Raw genomic sequence first — 14,019 nt, 5'->3', positions numbered from 1 at the left:
ACTAAAACCAAGTTACTAAAAAGCTTCCCGAAACTTTTCATAAAACGCAAAACACACTGCAGAAGAAAAAAAAAATAACTTCCGCTACAGAGATTATGAAATAGCCATCAAATCAAAGCTTATAATTTTTACGCAGCTGTAAGAGAGAAAACAAAAAATGCATTGGCCTGATATCATCAGCGCGCATGCGTTTATTGCATTTTTCGGTCAAGCCAGCTAGGGCTCTCCCGGGCCAGCCAGTCGGCGTTGGTCTTTATTGAGCTACCTTGCGCCAAAAAACACGATCCTAGTGTTAATAAAACTAGGTAAGTGTTTATGTTGTGAACTTTCCTTATGGATTTAATTTATTCAGGTTTCTTAAATTGAGGTCATTGCATAGGTGAAGGCTGAAACAATAATACCTACTTGATTACAATATATATAAAATGTATCTATAGTACTTAGTTATCCAAAGGTTAACGATTAGATGTTGTGCGAGTTCGAAACTCAGCAAACAAGGAGACCACAACACTACATTGTTTATGATCTCATCTTGGTTACCTGTTACGTCTAATTCATATTGCACATAAGTATAATTATTGCGTTAAAATTATGAATTTTATCAATAAAGACAAAGAGAGCTTTACGATATAAAAAAATCTATTCCACACTTCTACATATCACACTACCTATAATAAAGAGGCAACATTTTTATTTGTTTAGTACCATAAAGGCTCCAAAACTACGACACCGATTAGAAAAAATATTTACAGTGGGGATATCCCCGATCACCGATCACTATCCCCGAGTAACAGTGGCTTTTGTCCGGGTATGGCAAGAAGTATATATATACGGCACGCGGGAAAAAGACACCTATAATATATGCGCGCGAAAATTGGTAAGCCTTCTTGGCAATCGGCTAACCGCTAAAATGATTATATTCTATCGTTTTTCAGTCACGGTCAGTCACGGTAATCAGTGATATCAACCCGACAATGCTGTGTGCAAAGAGGGACTGGGATAAGACTATATCATACGTAAGTACTTATATCTAAAATCAATCTTAATAAAATTAAAAGTTTCCTCGATAAACCGAATTGCCGACATCATCAGATGCCTTAGGCACCTACTTAGCAGGTACCTATATACTTTATAGCACGTGTATCCAATATACATAATAGGAGAGTTCGTATTTATTTTAACACATTTTTTTAAGTAGGTTGGTATTTACTTTAACAATAGGGTAGTTTCCTAAAAAATAATAATTAGTCCGTCTTGTAGATTGTCCAAAATTAAGCGATACGTATTTTTTCTTTTTTAAATTGGATCAGAACTTGTTAAGATATAGCGTGTTAAAGTTGAGTGTGACGTCACAAGTTGCTACAATTTTCAGGAGACTGTGACGTAAAAGGCCCCCACTCCTAATTTTTGAAGCGTATTATCTTTGTCATTTTATGTTTAATTAAAAAAAGAAAAAATACGTATCCAATATTTTTTGATTATCTAAAAAGCGGACTAAATATTATTTCATTATTTCGACCCTGGAAACTACCCTATCTAGTGACGAAATTCGTTATGATAAGGCTCAAGTTCACCGGCAGAGATGATTTCATAAACTGCCCATATATACGAGACAATTTCTGAAACACAAAACAGGAATTATCTAAATAGGCATCAATTTCATTACACACAATTTATATACTACGATATAATTAAAGCAAAGTGATTAGGCTATGTATGGGTGGAATTTTAACCCGCATTTAACGCCGTATAATGGACTAGCTTCTGTCAGCGGTTTCACCCGCATCCCGTAGGAACCACGGCACGAACCCGGATAAAAAGTAGCCTATAGCCTTCCTCGATAAATGGGCTATCTAACACTGAAAGAATTTTTCAAATCGGTCAAGTAGTTCTAGAGATTAGCGCGTTCAAACAAACAAACTCTTCAGCTTTATAATATTAAGTATAGACTTGAAGTAAAAACGCTTTTTAATTTATTTTCCAGATAACGGTGAATGAGCTAATCTTAACCAAGCTCGACAACTTAGTCCATAATCGTGAGTAATTTGCTTTTGTTCGATACGTAGATACCAATAATATTTAGATTTTCGATATTGGTATTTTTAGATCTTTATTCCTTCATATCTTCCTGTAACCAGAAGTGGAAACAGCCCTTTAAAAAAATAAAGAACCATTTGTAAGGTAGGTACTACGGTAGTTACAATACTGCAGTGCCCACTATGCCTGTGTGAGATGAAAAAAAAACTCTCAAAAAACTAAATTACTGGTCACATTCAGATAGTAGAGGAGGTACTACGATTAAAATGAAGATTTGGCACATAGGCTAGAAGGCCATGCCATTAAAAATTAAAAAAAAGGAGGTACTACCTACGTATTTATGATAACCTCTTTTTTGCAGATCCTATGGAAACATTGTCTGAGGATGCAAGAGACATGATCAACAGTATAAGGTCATCATATCAAGCGCACGAGAAGACCCTAAGCTTGATTACCGAAAGAATAGAAATAGAAAAGGTCAAGTATCAACTATCCTTGATTTCTGACACTGAAAAAGCTCAACGTGAGATGCAAAAACAACAGGAGATGCAAAATGTGTTGAGCGAAATTGAATAAAAAAAAGATCCTACTTCTCCCTACCAACCATCTAGTACCTACTTCAAACTATTCTTTCTATTTTTGTTTCTCTAATTATCTCTTTAATCATTACCGCCATGTGGAACCTGCGGCCATTAGATTAAGACAGTATAATTAAAGATGTGTCCTAAAATTAGATGTGATTTAAAATATGTATTTTTTTAATAATAATATAATTTAAATAAATGTTTATTTGACCAATTATTCCTTTTTCTGTGGTTTTGCTGTTCTGTTCTATTTTTTGTTAAGTAGGTAGGTAGGTGATAGGTAGATGACCTGTAATGACCAACATTTCCATTGCCACCAGGTTTAAACCTTTGCTTGGTAGTTCGGGTATATCTGCGATCTCAACATGCACAGTTAGGTACTCTTGTAGCTATGGCCAGTGGCGGTTTACAGAAGAAGAAACTAAGTTTCTAGGCCCTCTAGATAGGTACTTTGTTTCCGTTTCTTAAATACTTATACATACAGCTAATATGGTTAAATACATTGGTAATTAAACATTTTAAAAGTAACGGATTTCAATATTGCTATACAAATTGGCCTGTGCGCCGCGGTGCGACGCATCGGTTAACCTTGGAACAACCGATGGCTGCCATCTTGAAAACGCGTTTTTTGGTGATAACAGTCCAAAAAAAATTTTAATTTTTTTTTTTGATACAAGCTGGTAAAACAAATAAACATGTTGTTTGGAAAGCGGAGACGTAGGTACAAATAAATTATCACTAAAAGTTAATTATGTGTACATGGTTGATGACCATTTTGTTTTTACTTTTGTTAGGAAACTAAGTACATTTTAGGAGGTCCCTGGACTGCATAATATTACGAAATTGTGCAAAATTAATGTTTAGAATTAGTATTGTAGATTGTGCAATGATTTTGCAATGAACAGCATTTTAATTTCACAGTACTTTTATAGTAATATTGCATAATTCATATTGACCGTCTAGGGAGCTCCTTACAATGAGGTCTCTAAGAACTCGAGTTGTGGTTGAAGTTTTACATCTACGAACAAGTATATTTTTTTTTATTGACATGAATTTGTACTATAATTTGATTATAAAAATAATATTGATGAATTTATGTTTACATTTTAGTGCTTTAAGCAAAATGCGTAACATTCATTAATCGACTATTTTACTTTTGTCAATTATCTTGATTTAGTAAATCTGTGGCGTCTGTTTTGGTCACAACACTATCATTTAGCAACATGGCTGATTTGCTTGGCCTAGCATTCCAAATAGGTTAACGTTGTGTTCTAAGTTTTTCTGTTTGTACATATAGCATTGTTTGGTGGTACTTATAAATAAATTTGTGTGTTGTGTAGTTGTGAAGAGAGCCGTATATAATGTTATAGTGTATTTCATAAGCATAAGGTAAGAATAAAAATACAAACGACTGTCTAATTGGCCATATTTAGTTGATTCTCAAATGGCCGAGATTGTAATGAACTTGTTTCTTTAATTAGGTATCGAAGTATAAAACCATGGATTTCGGACACCCTCCGCCGAATTTGGGGATGCCTCCTCCTGGCATGGGTATGGGCATGGGCATGGGACCACCCATGGGTCCGCCCGGTAGAAACAACATTCGTCATAATTTTAGACCGTTCAACTACCAGATGCGGTTTCCACCTCAAGGGCCACTGAACATGACTCAAGATGATTTCGATGGTAAACGCTTACGTAAATCCGTTATGCGAAAAACTGTAGATTATAATGCTGCTATTATAAAAGCTTTAGAATGTCGCGTTTGGCAGAGGGACTGGCGGGACAGGCACGCGCTGCAACCCGACGCTATGTATACACCTGATCTGTTACCGCCACCCTCTTACCCCGATAACCCTATAAATGCTGTCACTACTCGATTTGTTAAAACTGCTACCAACAAAATGAGATGTCCAATTTTTGCGGTGGCTTGGACGCCGGAGGGTCGTCGTTTGATCACTGGGGCTTCATCTGGAGAATTCACACTATGGAATGGGTTAACATTTAACTTTGAAACAATTCTACAAGCTCATGATTCCCCTGTGAGGTCAATGGTTTGGTCCCACGGTGAAGGCTGGATGGTAACTGGTGATCATTCAGGATTTATCAAATATTGGCAAAGCAATATGAACAATGTTAAAATGTATCAGGCACATAAAGAAGCTGTTAGAGGTATTAGTTTCAGTCCTAGCGATTCTAAAATTGTTACATGTTCTGACGATGGCACATTGCGAATATTTGATTTCTATAGATGTCAAGAAGAAAGAATATTGAGAGGTCATGGTGCTGATGTTAAATGTGTACAATGGCATCCCACCAAAGCACTCATTGTGTCAGGGAGCAAAGACAATCAACAACCAATAAAATTATGGGACCCCAAATCTGGGACAGCTTTGTCCACTCTGCATGCACATAAGTCTACAGTAATGGATCTGAAATGGAATGATAATGGCAATTGGCTCATAACAGCATCTCGTGACCATTTACTTAAATTATTTGATATCCGTAAATTAGGAACAGAGCTACAAATATTTAGAGGTCATAAGAAAGAAGCCTCTAGTGTAGTTTGGCATCCTACTCATGAGGGTTTGTTTTGCTCAGGTGGTTCTGATGGAGCTATCTTATTCTGGAACGTGGGTACTGATAAGGAAGTAGGTTGTATTGAAGGAGCTCATGAATCTATTGTCTGGACAATGGCCTGGCACCCTCTTGGTCACATATTATGCTCAGGATCTAATGACCATACATCAAAGTTTTGGACTCGAAACCGTCCTGGAGATCTTATGAGAGACAAATATAACCTCAACACATTACCACCAGGAGTTCAGGATGACCATGACTTAGAAGAACCAGCAATTATACCTGGCATGGGTCCTGAGGATAAGGTTGAAATATTCTCCTCTGATACTGATAAGGTCATTCCAGGTTTGGATTTGGACACCACTTTTGTTCCAATGGAGTTTGAGAAAAAGGTGAAAAAGGTACCATACAGTAAACCAATACCTAGAAACTTCCAAGCACAGTGGAATCATGGGCCTACTAATGATGATGCTGCTACTGAAGCATTGACTCAAGCATTAGTTGAATCTGTGCCAGGTGCTATACCCCTGCAGCAAATAACACCATCAGCTATATTTATTTATGGGAAACTTATTCCAGTAGAACCTGGTTCCAAACTGGAGAAGGCTATATCTGATGGTCCTTTATCATTGAAAAAGTACATAGCTTCAGGAGAAATAGAAGAACTTCATGATGTGATGCCTCATTTAGAAGATGATGCTGATGACGATAATTACCAACCATTTGAATACCCTGAACCTGGAAATGAAAATGACAATCCTGATGAAGAAAATAATGAACAGGAAAACTATGATAATTATGATCAAGATAATGAATATTATGATAATGAAATGGATGTGAGTGAACAAAACAATCAAGGCGATGAACAAGGTTTTAACAATGGGCCTCCTGAAATGAATAATATGGGATCTATGAACAATATGCCTCCACCAATGAGCAACATGATGCGTCCACCTATGCCAATGGGAAATATGGGTCCAATGGGTCCTCGTCCACCAATGGGACCTATGCATCCTATGGGTCCAATGCATATGCCGCCGCCACACATTGCCAATATGATGGGTAATATGCCTCCCATGGGTAACATGCCACCCATGGGCAACATGCCACCAATGGGTAATATGCCAGCACGTCCACCTTTTCCCGATAATGGATTTAATAAACCGCACTTCGACTCTGGGTATGATAATCAACAATACTCACAAAATGATGAGGATTACAATGAAGATGAATCATCCTATGATCAAAACTATGATGACGATGGTTATAATAATGACGACAATGGAGACGATGGATACAATAACAACAATATGCGGAATCAGAGATGGGAGGGTGGCTATAGAGGGCGCGGGCAAGGGCGTGGCAGAGGTCGCGGCATAAACGGCCATGGTGGGCGAAACAACTGGAGGGGTAACAGCGGCTCGCGAGGCACTTCCAGAGGTCGCCGCGGCGGCGGTGCCAACAGGAGCTTTAGAAGAGGCGGCAAACCCGTACCCAACTAGCACACCGCCGTTTTGTTCAACCTTAATATAGACTTTATTATTATTAATTTCCTACGTTTTAATCGAGACTTCGAGACGTGTTTCGAAAGTGTTAAGACAATACAGTGATGATGTTGCAAAAGGTTGTACATAATTTTTATTTACGCCTTGTATTTTATTTTGATAAGCTAAACACATAATAAAATTTATATTATGTCACAAAACATTAGATTTTTGTACAGGTGTGTTTTCATCTAAATTGCTGCAATCATTGGTAAGTTAATCAGTTTCTTGTGTATTAATACTGTTGTCCAAATGCTAACATGTTATTTGTTATCGTATCAGGTAATTGTTTGGTCAAGAAGAAAAGGAACATCGTCGTCGGTGTATTCCGGAGTCGGGCACAGCAGCAGGTCGTAGAAACACTCACCTTACGTCTGGATGATATACGTCGTGCGATCAACTCTACATCTTCACCATTCTTATAGTAAGAGCCTGGTATTTTTTGAATTTGTTTTGTCAATAATAAAGAAATAAAGAATCTCAAATGAATAAAGTTTTACCCGATATCCAATTTTGTAATAAAATATTTTTGACAGATTGGGGTTGAAATAAATGATTAATAAATAAATAAATATCACCCTGTCCAAGGGCCCTCCTGTCCTTATCGTGCTAGTCAGTACCATCATAATTGTTAAACATAAATGTGCGCCAGTGGTTTTGATTTGAAATTAACCCTTTATGTTGCCATTATTCAATATTTTGTAATGGCGTTAGGTTGCCGAATTTGTTTATAATTCTTTAGAATATCAATAATATTTTTTGTATTTTTCTGATATTTAGCGGTTAAACATTCTGAACAAATTGATAGGAAATTTTCTCATCGCCACGTTTGTCCATAGTAAAAAGCATTGCAGTGTTATGAGAAAGTGGAATATTTATAAGGCGACGTAAAATTACCTGTTCGTGATGATTACGCCGTTTTTATGTGGCATTGCTATGCATGCCATACTGTGAAGACTAAGCATTAGTAATTTGCTAAAACTTCGACGTCTACTGTAAAAAAAAAAAAAACGAAAATATTTTGTGCATATTGCTTAGGCACCAGCTTCTACCGGCGGTTTCACTCGAATCCTATCGTGGATTTTGAATTCCCGTCTATGCACATCTTATCATCCATTACTTCATATAAAAAATAGTCTATCCCGAAGTCATCAGGGACTAATTTCGATTAGCTACCTACACAATAGGTACTTATAACATGATTTGCTTTTCAAATGTTACCATTAATTTTATTTACATGCATTAAAATAATTTTGCGTAAGTACAATTTAGGATAGCAGTGAGCTAATTGAAGAACGCACTTCAATGTGCAGTTCAGGATATGTCAGGTAGCTGCCTTTTATTAGGTCGTAAAATATTTTTGACAATGTACTGACTCACCCGCACATACCAAAATTCCTTTTCCCTTGGACAATCATCGAACTTGGGTCAATAGCTATATTTCAACTAAGTAACCATAGGTGGTTTGATTGATAACACAACATTGTTGAATGAATAAAATTTTGAAAATTCAAAGGGTTTCATTTGATACCGTCGTCAACCTACATCAATAAAGAATTGTTGAGAAATGAAATGTAGTTTTAATTTTTTTTACGTATCGCCCCTGCCTTATTGCTAGACACAAATAGTCAACATAAGTTTCTTTTGTTCCAGATGACCCCTTGGCGATGGTTGAGTTGGCTGTTAATGATATTAGCATGTCGAGCGAGCCAATTCGACAATGGTGGCGACAAAAACGCTATAACAGATATGAACGACAATGCTACAGAACACCTTGAAGCTATTAACGGCACGCCAAACTATAGACTGATTAAACCAGACAAGAGTCCGCAGTGGTTCCCGGAGCCGCAGATCAAGCTCGACAGCTGCGTGAGGAGAGCTCAATGCGAACCACTCAACAAGACGAATTGCTTGGGGACAAGGCTGCCCTATGACAAAACGAGTATTCACCTCACGTTACATGAAAATCAGTATCAAATTCAGACTCAACTAGAACTCTATAGAGAACTGATAAATGTGCCAAACTGCTGGGCCGTTATACAGCCTTTGCTTTGCTCCACTTTCATGCCCAAATGCGAACGAATACTGGGCCAAGACATGGTTTATTTGCCCTCGTATGAAATGTGCAAGATTACAATGGAGCCATGTTCGATACTGTACAATACCTCGTACTTTCCGTCCTTTTTGAAATGCAATGTTACATTGTTTCCTTCGAGATGTGAGAATGCAGTGAGGGAGTTGAAATTCAATACTAGTGGGAAATGTCTGCCTCCCCTTATACATACGGATAAGCCGTTGCATTTTTATGAAGGTGAGTTTGGTGAACAGAACTGAGTGATTTCTATGTCATAAATAAACCTTTGCATTCTAAACGCTGGTTTATTATCTAGGAATATCGGGATGCGGTCTGCCGTGCCGGGACCCGCTGTACACTGAAGACGAGCACCAACAGATACACCGTCTAGTGGCGTGGGGCGCTGGCGTATGTCTCGCGCTGAACCTGCTGACGGTAGCCACGTTCCTGATAGACTGGCGCAGCGCGAACAAGTACCCTGCACTGGTCATCTTCTATATAAACGTGTGCTTCGCTGTCGCATCCATGGGGTACGTCCTACTTCAAATATTTTTAGTAATGAAAGTCCAATAGTGGGAGACAAAGATACAGCCAGAGATGTGTCATCATGGTACCGTCCTTATTCCACGCTACGAAGTGTCATTTTATGGTCCTAATAAAGCTGACGGTTGGCTTATTGACCCAACAGCCACGTCTGTCTTTAATTTAATTAATCCCATTCTCATGAGATCAATTGACGTTTGCCATTTTTGGTGGACACTTTCGCAACTGTCGTGGTTTTAAATTATTCTTTTAACAGTAATAAATCAGTAAAAATATTCAAGGCTGTTAAGTTTTTGTATTTACTATTGTACATGGGATCATTTTGTTTTTTTGTATGACATGTTGACTATTTTATTGAGCGTTAACTATGTAGTCTCAACAGCGATTTATATCTCATTTTATTGTCTCATTGTTACAACACTGTTTATTACATTCTAGTTAATGTGATGAATATAAAATGTAGCATTGAAATAGTTAATTTAACTTTATGTTTAGATTATTTATTAGTATTATTTCAATGGTTTAAATAAATTATATTTTAGTCATCTTGTGGAAAATGTCTAGAATGCCGAAATGAAAGTTTTATATAATCGAAATAAAATAAATGTAATGTGGTTCACATTTGTTATAGATGGCTGATTCAGTTTGGCGTGGGATCTCGGGATGATATTGTCTGCTCAAAAGACGGCACCAGGCGACAAGGCGAACCTTCTGCCGAGGAAAACCTTTCCTGCGTCGTAGTTTTTGTATTGGTAATAATATTTTTTCTAGAATGATTAGTTAACAAACAAAGAATTTTAATAGATATAAAAATATTTATTGTTTAAAATTAAAGATATCGGATAAAGTATCGTATTTGCTTCCAGGTGTATTACTTCATGATGGCAGCTTGTGTTTGGTTCGTCATATTCACATACGCCTGGCATATGAGCTTCCGTGCTTTGGGTAAGTTTTTAACTGTAATATTTAATTTAGAACTAACGTCATCCCAGTAATGTTTCAGTAATTTACTTTTTTGAGTTTGGTATTTATACTTTTTACGCAATGTGAAACAGCGGACTTAAGGCCAATAGGCTTTCTCTACCCGTCTACCGGTGGTGTAGAAATCACAGGAAAAAAATAACTCCTGGATTTCAATATGACTATTTTATTTATAACATGACCATATTTCTCCCATCACAGGTAAAATCCAAGACCGCATAGACAAGAAAGCAGCATATTTCCACTTGGTCGCGTGGTCACTGCCATTAATCCTCACGATAGCGACGATGGCGTTCGGCGAGGTGGACGGCAGCAGTGTGACCGGCATCTGTTTTGTCGGTTACGTCAACCATCCGATGAGAGCAGCGCTTTTACTAGCGCCCTTGTCGGTTGTGCTGGTTTTGGGAGGCTACTTCTTGTTAAGAGGTTTGTTGCATTTTTATTTTGTGACTAGATTTTGTTCGAGACGTCGTCAAACCAAGTCCTGCTCCCTGGCAGTAAGCAGTCTGGCTCCATGTCCAGAATATCATTCCTCTATGTGTAATTGTAAGGAGCTACCTCAAATAAGCAGATATGAATGCTATTATTTTCACCAGGGTTCCACTTCGACATATTATTTAAGCTTCACAATTTTAATTGTATAGCCGACTATTTTTGAACACCAGTTTTGCATTATGATTTAAAAACTCACCCTGTATGTAAAGCTTACCACCTACACAATACGTGCAACTGCATTTATATGTGCTACTGAACTAATCTTTAAACAACAGAAGTTTTATTACATCAAAATTAAAACCTACATACATTTTCCACAGGTGTATTCTCCCTAATCGCGGTCCGCGTGTCAAGCAAAGACGTGATTTCCCCTCGCGCCGCCAACAAAATCAGACAGACTATAACGCGCTGCTCTCTGACCGCCGCGCTCGTGGCTGTCTTCATATGTGTCACCTTCGCCTGTCATATCTACGAGTTTCGAAACGCTGAGCTCTGGAAGGAGTCTTTTAAGAAGAATGTTATGTGAGTAATTTTATGTATGTAAAAAGTAGAACACTTGAATTTTGAACAGCACTTTTTTTAGTACTTTTAACTTTGGACCATAATGCGGCTCGGCTGGGCGTTCAAAAAGCAAACTTCGCTAAGATACTTCATTTATTTATTTACCACTAGCGACCCGCTTCGGCTTCGCACGGGATAACAGAATTTCCCCACTATGTAATGTATGTTATTACATATAGACATTCCTCTGTAATCAGTCTACCTATTAAAAAAACCGCATGAAAATCGTTTGCGTAGCTTTGAAGATTTAAGCGTACAAAGGGACAGAAAAAGCGACTTTGTTTTATACTACTTAGTGATTATTTAATTTCAATTTCATCACAGTTGTCGTCTGGAAGCGCTAAAGCAACCCGAGAAGGAGTGCTCAGTGGGCGCCCGTCCGTCGGTGTCGGTGCTGCAGCTGCGGCTGCTGTGCTGCTTCGCGGCCGGCGCGCTCATGGCGTCGTGGACGTGGACGCCGGCCGCCGCCGCCGCCTGGAGGCGCTACCTGGCAAGGTGTGGTATGAATATACACTACTTACTATAGATTTTTTGTACCTGGGAAGAAGTATCGTATTTTCTATGGCCCTTAGTTGTCTAATGTTAAGGAATAAATAAATAAATAAATATAATTAATAGTGAGATAAGAAGTGAACTGGATAGAGTTAGCTGTGTTGTGTCCTGATTTAATTTGGAGTCTTATTTTTATAAGTAGAAATGAGCCTCATCTTTTCCCAAGTAGGCAATTTTAGGCTACATATACTAGGCCTAGGATTTTCCTTCACCATACATAAGAGTGCAAAAGTCAGTTCTTTGCAGATTTATTCTGAACTCAAGTATTTGTGCAAAGGTTCAAAAGCAGTTTACCACATTTATAAATTATTCTATGTTTTAGAAGTTGAGAGAATTTGCACAAGACATTAATCCTAACAAACATTCACAGGAAATGCGGTTGCTCCGTGGAGGAGGAAGTGACGCGTCGCGCTCGCAAGCACGAGCTCATAGCACGCGCGTACCGTCGGCGCGGAGAGTTCGCGGCGCGGGGCAGACTGTCCATCTCGCTCGGCGGATCGAGGCAGGACCCTGTAGGGCTGTGCATCGACCCCACTTCGCCTACTGACTACCCTGATGATGCTAAGCACGAAAGGTTAGATTATAACACTTTATATCGATATTTTGTCATGTAAAAATATATTGCTATAATTTTTATGCACTCGCATATCAGTTGTAATGATACTCGAGAATGTAATGGAGACCAAATTCCTTTCAGTGGAGAATTGTCATCATCGTGGGCGGCGACCCTGCCTCGCTTCGTGCGGCGCCGCGACGCGCTGGTGCTGCCTACACACACGCATCACTCGCTCAGCTCCACGCCCGACCGCCGCAACTCTCAGGACTCACAGATCAGTATTAGCTTACGCCACGTGTCCGTGGAGTCGCGCCGCAACTCGCTCGACAGTCAGCTGTCCGTCAAGATAGCCGAGATGAAGACCAAAGTGGGACGCCGCCGCCCCAAGCACAGCAAGGCCAAGCGCAAGGCCCGCGCCGCCTCCAACCGCAAGGAGAGCACCCCGTCCATCGAGAGCCAGATCAGTCGCTACTGGCTGCAGGCAGTCGCCGCCAACAACGATCCGTCCCGCGAGGAGGTCAAGTTCAGCTTCGACTGATACCACTCATATCGTGATATATATCCAAATTTGCAACTCATGCATAGCACTATGAAAACTATGATACTTATAAAACGAGTATCCATGGATTGTTTACTTATAATAATTTACACTCACTAGATTTAAGGATCAAAGTTCAAATTAGAATTGCAAATGCCCAATGGACTGCTAACTGTGAATCAAGCACACATTTTAGCCCTTTATTATTTGAAGGGTTTTTAGGGCAAGTTAATTTGTGATTATCATTGAAGATAACGAAACAAAGACTGATCAGAATCTCAAAGGAGTAATGTTTTATATTTCTTCTACATTAACAATATCCATGACAATGCATTTTTGTGATATTCATGACCTCTACATGTGCCATAAAACAAAATTATAAAGGTAGCACCTCAATGTTTCATTGGAATCGACTGAAATAGTTTTAGCATGTAAGGATCAAGTTTCTTATCATACATAATTGTTAAATGATGTTGAAAGCAATGTTGAAATCTTTCTAATATTTAATTTTTTACGAATATTTGATAGAATATGTTGCTTGTCCATAGAACTTGTGTACAAGATGTGGTTGTGATACCAGATATTTGTGAGGCTATAGTTTTGATGATGTGGACAATAACATCGCCACTTATTTTTTACTATCTACTTAGTATTAAATGTTGATCCTCAAAAGTTTTGCACCTGGCGGCTACAATAAGACTCACGTTTGTGTATAAGACATGTTTGTATATTATTTTTATTTAGTCTGGGCTAGCTTTAAATTTTGATATAATTTTGTATAAGTTTTACTACCAATAATTTACTTATGAACTTAATTAACTGTACAATATAATGATACTTTTTCATAAAATGTCTTTTATTTGTCAGACAAGAGAAAACGAGTGCTTTCATTGTTGCGACCAGATACCAAACCCCAGTATAAAGATGAAAAGGTATTCTACATTGTTGCGGATCCCATAGAATAGGGTCATGAA

The 14,019-nt window shown here is 38.3% G+C and overlaps 3 protein-coding genes across 6 annotated transcripts; all 3 read left to right on the top strand.

The window, feature by feature from the left end:
* The first annotated feature begins 218 nt into the window (after positions 1 to 218).
* On the top strand, positions 219 to 2,790 carry LOC110375394 (uncharacterized). Of its 2 annotated transcripts, none has more exons than XM_021333480.3 (4): positions 219 to 305; positions 936 to 1,016; positions 1,985 to 2,036; positions 2,399 to 2,787. In XM_021333480.3, the coding sequence occupies exons 2-4, from the start codon at positions 975 to 977 to the stop codon at positions 2,611 to 2,613; spliced, it is 309 nt and encodes a 102-aa protein (XP_021189155.3). In that variant the 5' UTR covers positions 219 to 305; positions 936 to 974; the 3' UTR covers positions 2,614 to 2,787. The 2 variants fall into 2 exon arrangements, with proteins under 2 accessions (XP_021189155.3, XP_063895160.1); XM_064039090.1 differs by having other exon boundaries at positions 229 to 305; positions 946 to 1,016; positions 2,399 to 2,790.
* Positions 2,791 to 3,867: 1,077 nt separating this feature from the next.
* LOC110375416 (protein smoothened) lies at positions 3,868 to 13,895 on the top strand. Of its 3 annotated transcripts, none has more exons than XM_021333510.3 (10): positions 3,868 to 4,010; positions 8,399 to 9,056; positions 9,136 to 9,349; positions 9,994 to 10,114; positions 10,229 to 10,307; positions 10,545 to 10,769; positions 11,159 to 11,360; positions 11,724 to 11,894; positions 12,322 to 12,525; positions 12,649 to 13,895. In XM_021333510.3, exons 2-10 carry the CDS (start codon positions 8,399 to 8,401, stop codon positions 13,043 to 13,045), a joined length of 2,271 nt encoding a protein of 756 aa, XP_021189185.1. In that variant the 5' UTR covers positions 3,868 to 4,010; the 3' UTR covers positions 13,046 to 13,895. The 3 variants fall into 3 exon arrangements, with proteins under 3 accessions (XP_021189185.1, XP_049706128.1, XP_049706138.1); XM_049850171.2 differs by lacking the exon at positions 3,868 to 4,010 and adding an exon at positions 4,166 to 4,307; XM_049850181.2 differs by lacking the exon at positions 3,868 to 4,010 and adding an exon at positions 6,950 to 7,169.
* LOC126053433 (pre-mRNA 3' end processing protein WDR33) lies at positions 3,872 to 6,824 on the top strand. Its single transcript, XM_021333509.3, has 2 exons — positions 3,872 to 4,010; positions 4,103 to 6,824. The coding sequence occupies exon 2, from the start codon at positions 4,121 to 4,123 to the stop codon at positions 6,701 to 6,703; it is 2,583 nt and encodes an 860-aa protein (XP_021189184.2). The 5' UTR covers positions 3,872 to 4,010; positions 4,103 to 4,120; the 3' UTR covers positions 6,704 to 6,824.
* Positions 13,896 to 14,019: the final 124 nt, after the last annotated feature.

The sequence above is a fragment of the Helicoverpa armigera genome, chromosome 18 (genome assembly GCF_030705265.1).
Source record: "Helicoverpa armigera isolate CAAS_96S chromosome 18, ASM3070526v1, whole genome shotgun sequence".
Taxonomy (NCBI): domain Eukaryota; kingdom Metazoa; phylum Arthropoda; class Insecta; order Lepidoptera; family Noctuidae; genus Helicoverpa; species Helicoverpa armigera.
This window is presented reverse-complemented; position numbering and strand designations above follow the sequence as displayed.